The 16,418-nt window shown below is 39.2% G+C and overlaps 1 protein-coding gene across 1 annotated transcript; it reads left to right on the top strand.

Moving 5' to 3' along the window:
• The first annotated feature begins 262 nt into the window (after window positions 1-262).
• Window positions 263-1,504, top strand: LOC145788500 (uncharacterized). The gene is made up of 3 exons (XM_082600263.1): window positions 263-537; window positions 772-898; window positions 1,015-1,504. The coding sequence occupies exons 1-3, from the start codon at window positions 378-380 to the stop codon at window positions 1,502-1,504; spliced, it is 777 nt and encodes a 258-aa protein (XP_082456389.1). The 5' UTR covers window positions 263-377.
• The last annotated feature ends 14,914 nt before the right edge of the window (window positions 1,505-16,418 follow it).

Below are 16,418 nucleotides of genomic sequence, written 5' to 3'. Positions count from 1 at the left end.
TTGTCTCAAACTTCTTCAGGGTACTAGTTTTTCCTGTTTTTACTAGTTTTTTCTATGGTCCCTACGTAAAAGATCATGAACACAAACGAAGAACAGGAAAAATGAGTGCCTTTGTAAGTTTGGATAACTTAGAAATGATCCCAACATTCAACCAAGAAGTATTTTTGAAGAACGAGCTGAATAAATCACAGTTCATATCTTTCCTATCAGACGAGCTGCGAAGAGAAGGTCATGATGTTCGAAACAGTTTGGGAGATGCGGACACTCAAATCGTTTCAGCAGCATTAGAGTATGCAGAAGATAACAACAAAGATGTGGTTGTGGTAGCGGCTGACACTGATATTCTAGCGTTGTTGATGTTTCGCTAGAAAAATGGTATGCATCTCTACATGCTTTCTGATGCTAGCAACAAAGGTGACAAAGAAATCTGGAAAATTGAAGATTTCGTCAAACCAACTGGATATGTCATTACAAGTCATATTTTGTTCATCCATGCTTGGTCGGGTTGCGATAGTACGTGTGCATTGTTTGGACAAGGTAACCTACAATTTGTTTTTGGCAACTAGGAACTTTCATGATAAACTTGGTTTTACTTGCTTGAATGATGTAAATGTTACTTTACGAAATATTGTATTTAGATAGGCTAAGCCTTATCGTATTCTTTTTAATATAATTGTACACGATGAACATATTCGGAATTGCCTTCGTTCTTTACTTATTTTTCGGTTAAGCTATGCACAGGCTACTTATATCTATAATCTTATATGTCAGGAAAAACTAGTACCCTGAAGAAGTTTGGGACAAGGGAGGTGTTCCAAGAAACTGCTAAAGTATTCGAAGACGAAACAGCCACTGCAGAGGAAGTAGAACAAAAAGAACTTAACTTGTTAATGTTTAGGTAACTTAAAAAGTTACATTAGTATTATAACGATAATGTCAAGTTCCTACCACCAAATCATCAATAAAAGTTTAAGAAGTGTGTTCAGTTTTAATATACAATTTTTATCTTTTTAGCTATGGTGGAAAAGAAAACTGGGCGATGGAAGATTTGAGCTACCATCAGTTTATGAAGGCAGCAGCAACATCTAAAACGACAATCAAGCCACAGTCTCTCGCTCCAACCAAAAATGCTACAAAGTATCATTTTCTTCGAATCCATCTGCAGGTGATTGAATGGAAAACACTGATGAGCGTTGAACTAAATCCGCTCGATGGGGGCTGGAAATTATCCAATGGGAGTTACGATCCTATTCTGACAGATTTGAGTGCGGCTCCTGATAACATTCTTCACTTTGTACGATGTAACTGTAACATCACTAAGAAAAGTCCTTGCAGAACCAACGTTTGCAGCTGCAGGCGGCACGGGCTACCATGTGTTTCTGCGTGTAGTAATTGCAATGGAGTGGATTGTGAAAATTATGACAAAGACGAAGTTTCATCAGACGAAGACAGCGTTGGAAGTGACGAGGAAGCGGATAGAAACATATTTGATGTTGAAAAATAAATATCAGATTCAAATTTGGTCAAAATTATTCAAAATCTAGCTTTTTTGAAGTGTTGGTTGCAAAAAAAAGCGATTTACAAGTCAGGAAAAAAAATCATGAAAACAAAACTTTTGAAACAATTTTACTTAATTTCAAATGCCTTCTACTGATATGATATGTTTGGTTTGACATGTAGATTATTGTTCATAAGTATTTGCAAAGATTGATATTGAATTTTACTATTTACCCTATAACAGTGATATTCGTGATCGTCCATAAAACATTCCTTTTAACCAGTGCATTGTGACGCCATTGCTACTGCAAGTATTAAAATTTTTTATTGATTTTCTAAATGCTCTGAAAGGTTTACTCAAGTAAGTGAACACAAAACAATATGCACATTGCACAAACCAACGATTGCATTCACTGGAAATTCTCGATTGTCAACATTTACATTTTCTGCACTTGATGGCGCAACATGTGTTTTAAATAGCCCATCACTCCCCATTAAACTTATTGTATTCAACAAAGTAAAAAACGAAAAGAAAAAGTGGCTTTACTGGGAGTATTCTTGCATTCCATTCATCCCCAGTATTGAAGAGTAATTACGATATTCCAATTATTCTTGTGACGTCATCATGACGTCACATCCAGAATTTTGTACCAAAATGTTCTCACAAAGCTACAGATTGCGATATTTGAAAAAACAAATCAGAAATCAGTATGAAAGTATTAGAAAAGATGATTATAGTTCATTTCCGTTAGTGGGCGCTAGACGCAAATTTCAAATGCCCCCATTCCATTTGCTCAAAACCGATTGAAGAGGATTTTGGATATGATAATCTACATAAAACTTCGCTTCTTTTGATACCAAATTTGTTAAGTTATGAATTTTTTCCGGGTCAAACCCTAATATGACTACACTAATAGTCAGAAGAAGCATAACACTCTGAGGTAAAAACTGCAACTAACCACTTGTTAGATGAGACCTGACAGCGGTCAAATCTACACCAATACGATGGCTTTCTACTATGAGTAACATAATCATACTTCACATCAGAAGAAAAGAAGCAACAGCAAAATCACGAAAACCCATAACTTACTAAAATTACCAGCTACACAATTTCGATCCGCATAAGGAATGGAACTAATGCTGGCCCGCAAACTTGCCTAGAGAAGATGTCATCACCGATCCAACATCGGCTCTTTCAGGATTTCACATAACGAACAAACAAGAATGGGTACCGTAACCGGACAACAGCTAATGAGATGATCAGTAAACACGCTCGTATCCTATTGCCGAAACATTACATAGGTGGGGTACTTTCAGCAGCCCTGGATGCCTACACTGCGAATCCAGCATTCAGGGTGTAGATCATTTCGTCATAGATGGCCCAGCCACTAAAATCCTTGGCGGATATGAAGCAATGCACGCATGTGGACTTGGTGACAATTTCAAACTATGGTGGAAGTGCCAAAGATAGGCTAGCCTACGGTACTGCTATGAGATGTGCAAACCAAATGAGTCTACTAGTACCCTACACTTTTTTCACCCCATTGAGGTGTCGTTTTAGGCCAGTGGTCTTCAACCTGAGAGTTAACGACCCTCGTGCGAGGTGAACACACTGCCTTTTATAATATAGTTCTTCAGCTCCACCAGGCGTACGCTATCACAAACCTAATGCCTTTTTCTTTTCGTGGACAAACGGGAGATTCGAAATTAGCGTCATCAAATGGTAGGTTAGGGGTGTTTTTGAATACGGACGCTTGTATGAAAATACAGTGAAGCGATACAATAAGTTTTTTCATGGTCTATTACGAGACTTAGTAAGCTGTTGTCGAGATCTAGGACAAGAATAGTTCAACCAAGCCAGCCTAGATCCTAATTAATACGTTGAGGTCGTTGGCCTTTGTTCTAGAGTTTGAAAACACTTTTAATTTTCAAATAAATAAAAACATTCAGTAAAATAACAATCAAAATTATTATTTTTCTTAGAATTATATTTCTTTATTTCAGTCTTCAACTAAACAATTAGATACAATAAGGCCACTTAATTGACAATAATCCAAGTTTTTTTTTTATTCAGAGTTGTATTTAATAGGGTTGTGCGACAGGATACCACGAAACCACTAGCGGCGGTACAACTGGGTCCTTCTAGACGAGAACTAGCCTTGCGCAGCATATAGACCAGGGGTTCCCAAACTGGGGTACATGTACCCCCAGGGGTACATTTCGACTTTTCAAGGGGTAGCCTACATTAGGCTAAGTATAAGGATATTCTTTCCATAACTTCTAATCTGCCTTAAAATATTTTTTATCACCTGATGATATTAATAATTTGAAGACCTGAAATTAAGAACTTCTTAGTAAGTCACATTTTCACCCCTGTAGAAGCTTTAACTACAACTAGCCTACAGTAACTACCAAAAGATTGCGGAACCTGCTATTCTTGCATTGTTGTTGTTTCCATCAACATGGTTGTGTTAGTCAACATTTTCAGTGCTGCTTGAAATCAAATCAAAAAACAGATCACAGCTCAAAACACCTGAACATGATCATCGTTGTGCTGTTGCTAATGTTTTACCTCGTACTAATGAGCTTGTTGCTAAAAAGCAGGCTCATCCATCACATTAGCTAGGATTGCTGGGCTTATTCAGCCGATAGGCTATATTGTTTGTTTGATTGATTGTAGTGTTTGTTTAACCTTGGATTACATTGTTATGAATAACTTTGTGTGCTTTGATTAGTACAAAATATCATGTATGCAGTCTTCTAATGCAGCTCTACTGTTAATTTGTTGCAATATCTAGACTTTCTAAAGCCAAAAATATGAGAAAATTTTGGGGGTAGGCTACATGAGCAGGCCCGGATTTAGGGGGGGGCAGAGGAGGCAGTTGCCCCGGGCCCCCCGACTTTTGAAGGGCCCCCCTATGTGGAAAAAAATGTGACTTTGTGTTATTTTTTTCCTTTTAGCCTTTAAAGTTTCTGCAAAGTGCTGTGCAGTACTGGACTGATGCTACTGTAGACGTAGAGATGGTTTTTCGCGCCGTAGGCTTGAAAAAAAAAATTGCACGGGGGCCCCCTGATCTAAAAGTGCCCCGGGCCCCCCATCAGCTAAATCCGGCCCTGTACATGAGCGTACCGGTATCTATAAATTGACCAAAGGGTACCGATGAACAGAAAGTTTGGGAACCCCTGATATAGACGATGCGTTGTACAGTGCTTGGTTATGCGTGGGCGAAAGAATAACTTAAAATATGATTGGGATATGCATTGTAGTTATCAAAACATGTTTGTTTTTAGAAGGTTGGAACGCAGAGTGATACAAAAATAAGAAAAACATCTCATAAAGTTACAGAATTCTTATAAAGTTGCAAAAGTGCTTGTAATTAACTAAGTGTACAGTAGAAGGTTGACACAGCTTACAGGTTAAAGTTGTGGAGCCAGTTTCAAGATATTTTCCTGAGCGTAGATGAGCTGAAGTCATCACAGTTACAAAATAGGCAGCAGCTAGTGCCGGTGTAGCAGTCCAAAAGTTACAAGGGTTGCCAAATATTTCATTTAAATTTTATTTAATTTTGTTTTGAAAAATAATTAAATCTTTAACCTCTAAAAAGGTCAGAATAACAATTATAAGTATTTTGTAATGTTAACTGAAAATCTTGCATTAGTTTGAGAGCAATAAATTTATTAAATTTAGTTAAAACAATTTTCGCTTTTGTATCGTTTGCAAAAACGCCGGGCACCTCTTGTCACTTCTGGACTGACAGGAACTTAGGACTACCACGCCGCAGAAGCAGTCCAGAAGTTACTGCTATTGCGAGTGGGTGTGCTTTTTCGAAATTCGTTTGGGAAAACTTGGGAATGGACTGAAAATTCTGCAGTTAACTGTTTTTGCATGTTTCAGATCCAGACTTCTGTAAGCTACAAAGAAAATTGATGTAATGTAGGGTTATTTTTTATGCTTGATGCAATATTGTCGCAAACCTATGCGAAACTGCCAGGATTAAGCTCTGCAAGAAGCTTTCCCAGTCCGAGGATAAAGATTCAATCAATCATGTGTTTCATGATGGTCTTTGCACTGCCTGTTCTTTTAGTTATTGTTGGTTTCTGTTTTGTATCCTTTGATTTTGTGTGCTTGTTTTATTTCACTGTGTTGTTTTCTTACACGTTTCTTTACAATAAACAAATCATTTCACTTTGAAACTCAGGTATAATTCCGAAATCGAAGCAACGTGGGTACTTCAATGTAGGCTACACCAAGATTATGATTAAATGACCTCTGGCTTAAGCTATGCCAGGTGACAAAGATTTGGTTTAAGAGGACTGAAATGCAAGAAAGGCTATCATTGTATTCAGATGAACTCAGTGGATGGAATAGTACGCAGGCAGTGGCGTAGCTAGGGGGGCGGGGGGTGGGGGGCGGACCGCCCCGGGCGGCACTTTCAGACAGGACGTTTTGTTTTTTTTTGTTGATAATGCAAAAGTACACGGAAAATAAAAGCAAACAGAATGGCAACGTTCAAAACAATGGCGTAGCCAAGGGGTTTGGGGGTTACAACCCCCCTTTAGCACGCACGTGACGTCACGATATTGAGAATGATGCTTTCAGTCTCTATGTCTCTAAAACAAAGTTTGCCTAATTTTAAACGAAACTCCATTAAAAGAGCGAGTTTTGCCAACACCAAACATTCAAATATCTCAGCCAGGAATTAGCAACAAGAAAACTTAGAGACTTAGCTTTATTAAGTTACCGAAAAATGCCGAAGAAAACATGATCTTATCCTTTTGCTATGCCACCGGACAGCACCATTTTACAGGAATATTTATACTAGGGAATTTATGCCCACATTTTTGTTGAAAATGCTCTCAGAATGCACCAAATCCAAAGTAATTTTTCAAAATTTTCTGGGGGAGGCCCTCCAGACCCCCCGCCGCTGGGTGTCGTCCTTGGCGAGGACGCCGTCGGGCTTCGCCCGCCGGCCCTTAAAACCCCCCCTTTCAAAATTACTGGCTACGCTACTGGTTCAAAACATACAATAATTCCACTTTAAGTCAATTAAAAAAATTTCATTTTCACATGCTCTTTCTTGAAGGGGCGGCAAAATCTGAATCCGCCCCGGGCGGCACATTTCCTAGCTACGCCGCTGTACGCAGGTAAAGTAGCTACTTCAATGACGAGCGGAAACTTCACTTCGTCAGTGGATCAAACCCTCTGCAAGTAGGCTATGCGAAGGATGAAGCCCAAGGATAAACATTCTCACCACGAAACCACTATTCTTGACTTTAAGTTTCGTGCCACCTATTTTCGATAGGTGTCCAACGGAAATTCATTGCAATCTCAAAGTGCTCAACACTTGCGTAAAACTTAAAGCCTTCCCCGCGTGCGAGACTGTGATTGTGATACTCACTGAAGGTTGATGGAGTTTTGACTACCGGTTGGCCTACATGTAGCCTAACTTACTTTATATTTTTTCAAAACGGTAGTTATGAAAAACCACACCAGAAATATGCTCATTGCTCAGTGCTCCATTCACTAGAAAACCTTGGTTTTAACTTTCATGAAATACATAAAATAGGCTATAGCCAAGGACTATTATGTTTGTCAACTACAAGACAAGCGGCTAACAAGTCAGCCTTCAAGTGCAAACTTTGCGCGATGTATTAAGACCTGTAGCCTATTAAATGCCGCCACGATTCAAACTTTGAAATGTTTGGAGCGATGATCAGTCAAATTATTTGTTTCAATAGCGCCATACAACGAGTCAATAAAACACTCATAACACTATAGGCTACTTTGTGAATCGTAGATTGCTAGGTTGCATCATAGCACAATCAGGATGACAGCAAAAGGCCATAAGCGGTCATCTAGTCAACCACCACCCCATGCAAATTTATTTAGCAACGCGCGTAAGGCACGGACACAACTTCAAACGGTATAATAGAAATGAATCAGGTTGAAATGATATAAAAGATGACATTAAAGAAGAGTTTTTATTTAATGTCATCAAAAGGCAAATGCTTTGAATCAAAAGGCAATGCTTTGAATCGATTATTTCAGCTAAGAAGAGAAGTAAAGGCATTTATGCAGAATAAAATTGATAGTGAAATGCAAAAGAAGCAAATTGCCAAACAAATCCAAAAACAAAATGGCATAATTCGAAAAAAATTGATTGATGTGATGAATGCTGATAATTTTGAAGAAAATCTTGCTTATTTAACTGACATGTTTACGGAGTTAAATCATCTCAATTTATTATTACAAGGAAGAGACAGCACAATCATAGACTTCAAGAACATTATTAAAGGATTATAGCTACAAAAACTGCTCTGTCTCCCTCTCTGCTGTCACCACAAGTCGATACCTTGTCATGCAATGCGTTCGAAAAGCCTGTTTACTTATTTGCTTTTATAGCCACAGCAACGTTAAAGCAAGCCTAAAATGTATCAAGCTTTGTAATATGCACCTTCTTACCCTCACATCAACACAACACTGCACAGTGCACACCCATAACACCCATATCAGCTGTACGCGCGTTACGTAAAGCGTGCTAAAGCTTGAAGCAATCACTGCGAGCGTGTTGCTAGGACCCAGTTGTAGCGCCACCGAGTGGATCGCACAACCCCATTGGATTACAAGCAGTGGCGCCGCCAGACCTTCAACAATGGGGGGGGGGGAATGTTGACAGTGCAAGACCGTAGTGTAGTGAGGAATTTTGAAAGGAGGGGTGTTGACGACCGACTGGCGAAGCCCGATGACGTGTTTGCCGAAGGCGACACCAAGTGGCGGGGAGTCTGGGGGGCATCCCCCAGAAAACTTTAAAAAATTGCTTTCAGTTTGATGCATTCTGAGAGTATTTTCAAAAAAATTGTGGGTATGAATATTCCTGTAAAATGGTGCTGTCTGGTGGCATAGCAAAAGGATAAGACTATGTTTTCTTCGGCATTTTTCGGAAATAAAGCTAAGTCTCTATGTTTTCTTGTTGCTAATTCCAGGCTGAGATATTTGATAGTTTGGTATTGGCAAAACTCGCTCTTTTAATGCAATTTTGTTTAAAATTAGGCAAACTTTGTTTTAAAGACATAGGTTTATTGCTTTTTTGCGAGATTATTGAAGAGACAATTGAAGTTTTGCGAGACAATTGAAGTACAGTACGGTAGAAAATTTATCAAACAACGATTAGTAAGCCATGTGGATTAATTGTTTTACATTCTATTGTGTAACATCTTATTTGCTGCCCATTGTCAAATCTGTTCAAAGTTTGTCCTAAAATTTTTTGTTTTAAATTCAATTGTTTTTTTTAACTTTTCTGCATTAGCGTGTGCTGTATCGGTATAAATCAATTTAATTAAACTAGCGCAAGAGTTTTTAATGATAAGTTACTTAGTTTTTGACATAAAAATCGAACGTTGGCCAGCACTCAAGCCTAGTCAGTTTTTAAGCAAGGCTGCCAGACAAGTTTGGATCAATCGCACTTAACCTAAATCGACAAAAATTGTTTTTTTTTTCTTGCTTTTATTTCAATGCAAAGTGTTTGATTTTTTTGTATTTGAATTTAAATTTTGTTGCTTTATGTCAGTGGAAAAGTGACAAAAAGTGTCATAAATTGTTATTTTGGGCTCAAACTTTGTAATAATACGTCACCTGGATTTGATTTGTTAAATTTCATCTGAAGAAAACATTATTGACCTATTGTGTCATTCGCGGTTACTTACATTTACATTCTATTCAATTTGTTTGTCAAATTATACGGCCTACCTTTTTTTAAACTGTGATTATTTTTGTATTGTAATGTTTTTACTCGTAGCCTTGTACTATTTATTGGCTTGAACTTTTCTTGGTTGCACTGAAGTTTAAACGCCCTTGCTACAAGAGTTTATTGATTTCAAAAGTTTTTCCTATTTGTGATCACCTGGAATAAAGTTTATATTTGAATAAAACTACAGGACTTCACTTGAGGATCGCAGCAGCACATGATTTCTTTTCTTTCATTATCACTGTATTACTGAACATCAGCCTATCTTGTTTCAACGTAATTTGCCGATGCTTGACATTTGTCACATTAAGAACTGGGAAGCAGCTGACTCGATGACTGATATAGTCTTTCGCTGCTTCCTGTCTGTTGTGGTATTTAGATAGCTATGGTACTATTTTATTCGTATTGTGTATAATTGTACCGTACTATTGTCGCAACAGACAAAATAAAAGGTTTCTCTCTCTCTCTTATTACAGTTTTATTATTTAGCAATTTTATCCTTGGTTGTTCCAAAAAGCGATCTTATTCCAGTAAGTCGCTAACTTTTATGCTTTAAAGTGCCCCTGACAGGTTGGACCCAAGTATAGTAACTTTTCTAAGCATTTTCTAGCGCAGAATTATGCTTAGCGAACTTTTTAATCTTAACCTCGAAGCTCGACTGGTTAGGGCGAAATTTATACAAAACAACAGTTCCACAGCACCACCACAGGCGAAACTCCATATTTCACTGCTCTGGGACGACTTTGGTGGTGTTACGTCATTGTGGGTAGGCGTCGTTAGCGACGGATAAAACAAATGCTTTCTAGATGTAATTGATGGATCACAGTTTGGTCGGAGTTGGTACAAGCGGTTGCTTTTTTCGAAGATTTATTGTTTTTGGCAGTTTAATAAAACTGTACTGGATATGTTCCTACAAAACCTAAAATATACTTGAAGTGAGAAATGAAGAAATCGTACGAATCATCATTCACCTTTAATTCATCATCATTCATCACTATTCATAAATAAATAAAAGTTCTCTCTCATAATGTGCCTTCAGTTGGCCATTGAAATCCGGAGTAACGGCCATCTGGACTTGAAAATTGCTTCGAATTCGCCAAACAATGCATGACAGCAACACAATCCGATTGTTGCTTCCGAGAGCACCACCTTGTAGTATCCACTCCAATTAATAGGCTACATGCCTGTTAGCGACTAATTACCGATACTGCCTGCAAGGAAATAAAATCACTTCGTTTAGTGTGCATTCTTTAGCGTTTAGGGTATTTTTAGCCTAATGTAGCATCCTTACTCTTTTGATAGGTGTCCGTTTTCTCCTTTCGGTTTATTGCTTTTTCTCCAGTTCTTCCTGCTCCTCATGAAAAAAAGTCCTCAGAACTGCAGGATGTAAGTGTGTCTCAAAATCGGTCAAATTGGTAACACAGCTAGATGCGTCTTTCTTCAAAAGTTCTTTCGTCTGTGGCACTCCATGGCAACATACACATTCCTTGGGCTGGGACATAGATTCGCACTTGTGGCAAACGCACCACCTACAGTTCCCAGCACGCCACTCATTGCTGAGAAGATCCAAATCGGGTTGGTGGTGTTAACAAAATCATCTCCAGTGAAGTAAAGAGAACATAGACGACTAGTTTTGTATGGTCCATCCCACTTTCGAACACTTGAAGAAAACTTTGACTATTTTCTTCTCAGCACCTTGTTTTGTTTGAAAGCATGAAAAGATAGCACACGTCTTTGTCACTGACTCTGTCACATAAACAGCAATTTCCAGGCATTACCTCAACCATAAATTAAGGGTACTGTCTCTGAGATACTGCAATTACACTGCAAATGGCTATAGCCAAATTAGGACAAATAAAATATTATCCAAATTGTAGCCCCACAAGAGTTTAGAAAAACTGCAATTTCAATAGAATTGAGATGCTGTTTGATAAAAATAAGCTCAATCTATTTGATCTAAACCTGATAGTAATAATAAGTTGACTTTTTCATTTTGGTAATTCTCATGTTGCACATGCTTTAGACCAGTGACGATCGGTGAGGGAAAGCAAGGAAAGCAGTGCTTACCTGAGCGAAAACTATGCAAAGTAGGTTATAATGACTGAATTCTAGGTTTAACTTCTTATTATTTTTATCATGTCTATTTTAACTTGAAAATTACTGTATTCGTGACTAGAATTACTCGTAACGCTTGTGAGTAGTCTAAATCCTCACCAAACCGCATGTCTTGCCTATAAATGCCAATTAACGCAAACGCTTCTGTCAGAAACAATCACTGAGGCTCTAGGTAAGCAACTATCAAAGTTGCTTAACCAGATTCAAAAATGTCAAAAAACGCCTTCGTTTTATCCAATCATCACTCGTTTTGCAAAACGTCACCAGCTGCTTAGCCAATCAGATGTGTTATGGTGAGACCAGGTGAGTCTTGCTTTCCCAGTGACGTCAATGCATACATTCGCTAGAGCGGCTAGACTAACTCGTCAGAATGGTGCTCGTCACGGTACACAGCACAAGCATCATAATGCCGAAATAATTGTTGCTGTTTTTTGATATCTCCTCGCCATGTACTGTACTTTAGCCTACTAACTTTCATAGTCATGCCTTTGCCCTTTTTACAGCGTTGATATAACGTTACTTCGCCAATGAACGTTCAGGTGCGGCTGCAATATTTAGTTTGTTAAGCTTCTATACTCAGGAGGCAAACTTATCCAGCTTTTTGTACAAATTGCTTGCGGTTGTAATGTTTAGACCTAAGTGTTAGTTTTTGTAGTGTAGGCCTAACTGAATATCTGAGAATGAATGAACATTCATGACGAATTAAATATTTAGACAACTATTATTCCATGTTTAACACTGGATTTTGGTCCTGCAACGTTAAAATTAAGATTGTTCATGACTTCTAAACATTAAATGATGTATGATCACGACATAGGCGAAGCACAATTTGACAGATTTTTATGTTTGATTTGTTTTAAAAATGCTCTCAGAGCGCACCAAATTGGAAGTGTTTTTCAAAAATTTCTGGGGGAGGCCCTCCAGACCCCCCGCTGGAAGTGTTGCCTTCGGCAACACGCCTTCGGGCTTCGCCCGACGGTTACGCCCTTCGTGCCTAGGCCTACTACCTTGCTGCAGCATATTTACAAGTTGCTTTCCCAACGGTTTAAGCCACCGAACGTCACTGCTTTAGACCAATAGAGCCTCACACATTGACGTTTTGGAGCAGTCGTACCATACCTTACCAACTCACCACAGAGAAAGAATGTATCCTTCCCACCCATGGTGACGTCACAGAGGGGTTGCCGTTTTTATTTTCGCAATTGAATGAGTGCCAGATTTGCCAAAAGTGAACGAAAGTTTGCAAGCGTGTAACTTAGTAGCCTGTTGATATTTTTACGATTTGTTGGTCAGGGAAGTTTGTTAGTGTCATCTCTTTGGTATCTTAGGTAAATTTAGCAAATTTATTTTCCTGTTAGAGGCACTTTAAAGTCAACCCAAAGTTTAGAAAATGTAACGTCATAGACGTCGTACATCTTGATGAGTGTCAAACAAAAAGCTTTGAGACAATGAAGTTACTTTATTTCTGCTATATTCAACTTTTGTATAACGAATAGCTGTTTAGACGTTAATCTAGATCAGTGGTTTTCATCGCACTAGGCCTTTGGCACTAATGAGCAAGGCCTATGAAAGGGGGCCACGGAGGGTACGGCGTACCCTTGAGGGCCCAGGCCTGTGTTTGTTGGGGGGGTGAAATTGTGGTTTTATAGTTTGCGCGCAAAAATATTTAGTTAAAACCATCCTAAACGACTGATTTCAAGCATAAAAGTTGTTATTCTTTAGTCCTGGGGGGCCCGTAATCTAGCAAAAGCGCCCAGAAAGGTAACCGAGTGCTTTGCGAGCAAATTAGGGGCCCAAAATGGTAATTTAATGCTTTACGTGCAAAATTGTTCTGTTAAAAACATCCTAAATTAAATCATAAAAGTTAGTCATTCTCCTGTATTGGGAGAGAGGGGCATAGTGCAGCAAAAGCAGGTTTGAGAAAAAACGCGGGTGTTTTTGTTTTTATTTGTGTTTTTTAAAAACTACAGTAGAACTCGGTTAATCCGGATTCGCTTAATTCGGATCTTTGCCTAATCCGGATAAAACTGGAAGTACAAATGATTTGTAATCTTTTTCTTGAGAAACAGCTTTGGATTATCCGGATTATTTAATCCGGATCTTCTCCTATTCTGGACAAAAATTGCGCTTTTTCTATCGCTTTATCCGGATTTGCCCGACAGTTTTGCTAAAACTAAAACTTTGACCGTGATTTTTTGTAAGTTTTCCATAGAGACTCGTCTTTGGTAACTGTTTTCAAAAGTTTTGAGTGACGACAGATCTGAAGATGTAACTTTTGCCAGTGTGTTCTTGCGTTAGACGCAGAGTCTACAAATGCATTCATTCTACATGCATAGGCTACTGCATTTCAAAAGAACTTTATCACTGAGTTGCTAATGTAGTGATCGCGCATCTCGGAACTGGCAGATGACCACACTAATGCGTTCGATTTCGGTGATTTTTACCAATACCCTTCTACCTAGGTAACGTGAGGCTTGATAGAACCGTCACCGGTTAATCCAGATCTTCGCCTAATCCAAATGGAATTGCCGGTCAAATCGAATCCGGATTAATCGAGTTTTACTGTATTTGACAAAGGTAGTTCACGCTTATTTCACTTCAAATGAATTTCGGAGTTAAAGCAGGAGCCGGAGAATACTTTCGGAGCAGGACCGGAGCCGGAGTCAAAAAAAGTGACTTCCCTCGTTGTTACGGACAATTTTCATATCAAACGTCATATAAAACCGTTCAGGTCTACTGAATCTTGGCGTCTGACGTAATGGACTATTGCAAAAAATGAGCAGATTGCAGAATCGTTTGCAAGACCTGTAAAACATTTGCAGCTGCAGCATAACATTACATCATCGTTAAATCTTTAATTACTTGAACAAGTGTAAGCCAAACTTGAGCAGGTGTGAGCTAGACGTGAGCAGGTGTGGGCCAGGTTTGAACAGGTGCTAGAATAACTTATCACTGCCTATCATTATTACGTCACATAGCTGCTTACGTGCGTTTGAGATATTGCAAATTATTCTCGTCATTCGTAAAATTGTTGCTTGAAAGTTAGTCGCATATGTAACTGTTTTGCTTAGTGCTGCCAGCTGGACGAAATTTCCATCTTTTATCTAAGTAGTTTGTATCGCAGTGACAAGTTTTTAGAGGCGTACGGTGTTGCGTCCCAATTTCGACAGCTTTGGGGCTATTTTTACAGAAATACAATTCTTGAATAGACGTTTCCAGAAGAATGTTTCTTACGGTCATTACATACAGACGAACGGATCCAGAATCTTATGTTACAATTTTCCCACGAAGAGATTATGGTTTACCGCTGTGACCATAAATAATAAAAGACGTTACTCTGTCTAGTGTTTGGTACAGAAGCAAAATAATAAAAGACGTGGCTTGTTAGTTGGTAGGCCAAGAAGCACTTAAAACACAAGAAATAATAAAAGACGAAGTTGTTAGTTGGTAGACCAAGAAGAACTTAAATCACAAAAATAATAAAGACGTTTCTTTGTTGGTTATCAAGAAAAACAACATTGACATTCATTGGCAAGAAAAAAGAAAATTAAAGACAATCGATCTGTGCTTGAAGATTCAAGTGGACGAATCCAAGCAAGTTTTGTGGAACTTTAGGACTTCATATATATACTCCTACAACTACGGTATTGTGCATTTAAATTCTTTTTGTATTTTTAGGGTTTTTGCAGTTAAGTTTTTTATAACTTAATATTTTGTGTGTTTGTGTAACTTAATTTTTTAATTGTTAAATTTAGCCCCAACATTTAATGTGTCTACACTCGGTGGCAACAAGGACTCGACCGCCGTCGACTCGACTGAGTTTAAGCCTGATGATGTTCTTTGCGGTCGGCAGGCCATTCTGGGGAGGGACCCAGTAACGATGAGGCTAAGTCAGTTCGAGGCCCGGCATCTTAGAAGGGATATTTTAACTCAAATTGGGGAACTTTCTGTAGCCCTAGGTTCTTTGAGTGATAAGCAGGAACTGTTAATTTTTCAATCTAACTTATCTACTTTAGAAGAGGAATTACGGCATTTCCATGCACTTTTGAGTAAAATTTTTAACTCTGCAATTTTGGCAGAACTTCGTAATAGGGTAGATCCAGAATTTAACTCGTTAAAAAATAACTTCGAACAAAAAATAAGTGAGTTCTCAGATAGGTTGGATGCTGACATACATCCTGAGGATAGCGCCTCAAATGTAAGCACTAGGATGTCTGAGAGCTCGTCACGGATAGTTGCACAATGCACAAGTTAACCTGCAGCTAAGACAAGAGGAGCTTCAGATACAAGCTGACGCCGAAGCGAGAGCTGCTGAGGCCGCCGCGAGAGCTGAGGCCATTCGAGTTGAGGCTGCCGCGAGACCCGAAGCGAGAGCTGCTGAGGCCGCCGCGAGAGCTGAGGCCATACGAGTTGAGGCTGCCGCGAGAGCCGAAGCGAGAGCTGCTGAGTTCGCACTCAAAGACGCTCAGTTGAGGGCTGAACAACGTAAAGAGGTAGCTTTGGCTGAATATCGATCAGATGTGGGCTCCCGGCGTAGTTCTAAGAAGGGCTCTTCTAGGCATTCCAGAAGTGAACATCAATCGCGGTTAAATTTACATAACCTTTTCCAGACGCCTGTTCAATCTGTAAGTGGACCAGTACAATCCACATGTTTTCCAGCTGTTTCAGGAGGTCTCGGGGCCGCAGCTAAGGATCTTCCGAAGGATCTAAAGCCAAGGCCTGCAAAATTTAGCCGAACTCCTCCCCCAGAGCGTACAGGTTACGGGGCCGCCATCAGAAGTAATGTTTGTCCCCTTCACAGTTTTCTGCGCCGCTAGTTTTTGATCGCCCAGCTACACGTAATTTGAGTGGTTGCGAGAGGCGTGTTGCGTCTACTGATTTTAACGTGTGTGAGGATCGTGCTGTGCACGTGACTGAGCCCCCTCAGCCCTTTAAGGGATATAGCTTGTCTTCTCCTGCTAAATCGAGTTCTCAACAACAGGATTGATTTTTTGAATACCAAACTAGTAGGACGTTTTTCGATAAGGCGACCTTGATTGGTTACGATGGTAATAATATGCC

Source organism: Aplidium turbinatum, chromosome 2 (genome assembly GCF_918807975.1).
Source record: "Aplidium turbinatum chromosome 2, kaAplTurb1.1, whole genome shotgun sequence".
NCBI lineage: Eukaryota > Metazoa > Chordata > Ascidiacea > Aplousobranchia > Polyclinidae > Aplidium > Aplidium turbinatum.
Note: the sequence above shows the minus strand (reverse complement) of the source record. Positions and strands in the feature narration are given on the sequence as shown.

Excerpts from the sequence above, each read along its gene's own strand:
- LOC145788500 (XM_082600263.1), top strand. The coding sequence starts at position 378 with ATGCATCTCTACATGCTTTCTGATGCTAGCAACAAAGGTGACAAAGAA. Across the intron at positions 538-771 it reads GTGTGCATTGTTTGGACAAG|GAAAAACTAGTACCCTGAAG; the intron begins GTAACCTACAAT and ends CTTATATGTCAG. Across the intron at positions 899-1,014 it reads CTTAACTTGTTAATGTTTAG|CTATGGTGGAAAAGAAAACT; the intron begins GTAACTTAAAAA and ends TTATCTTTTTAG.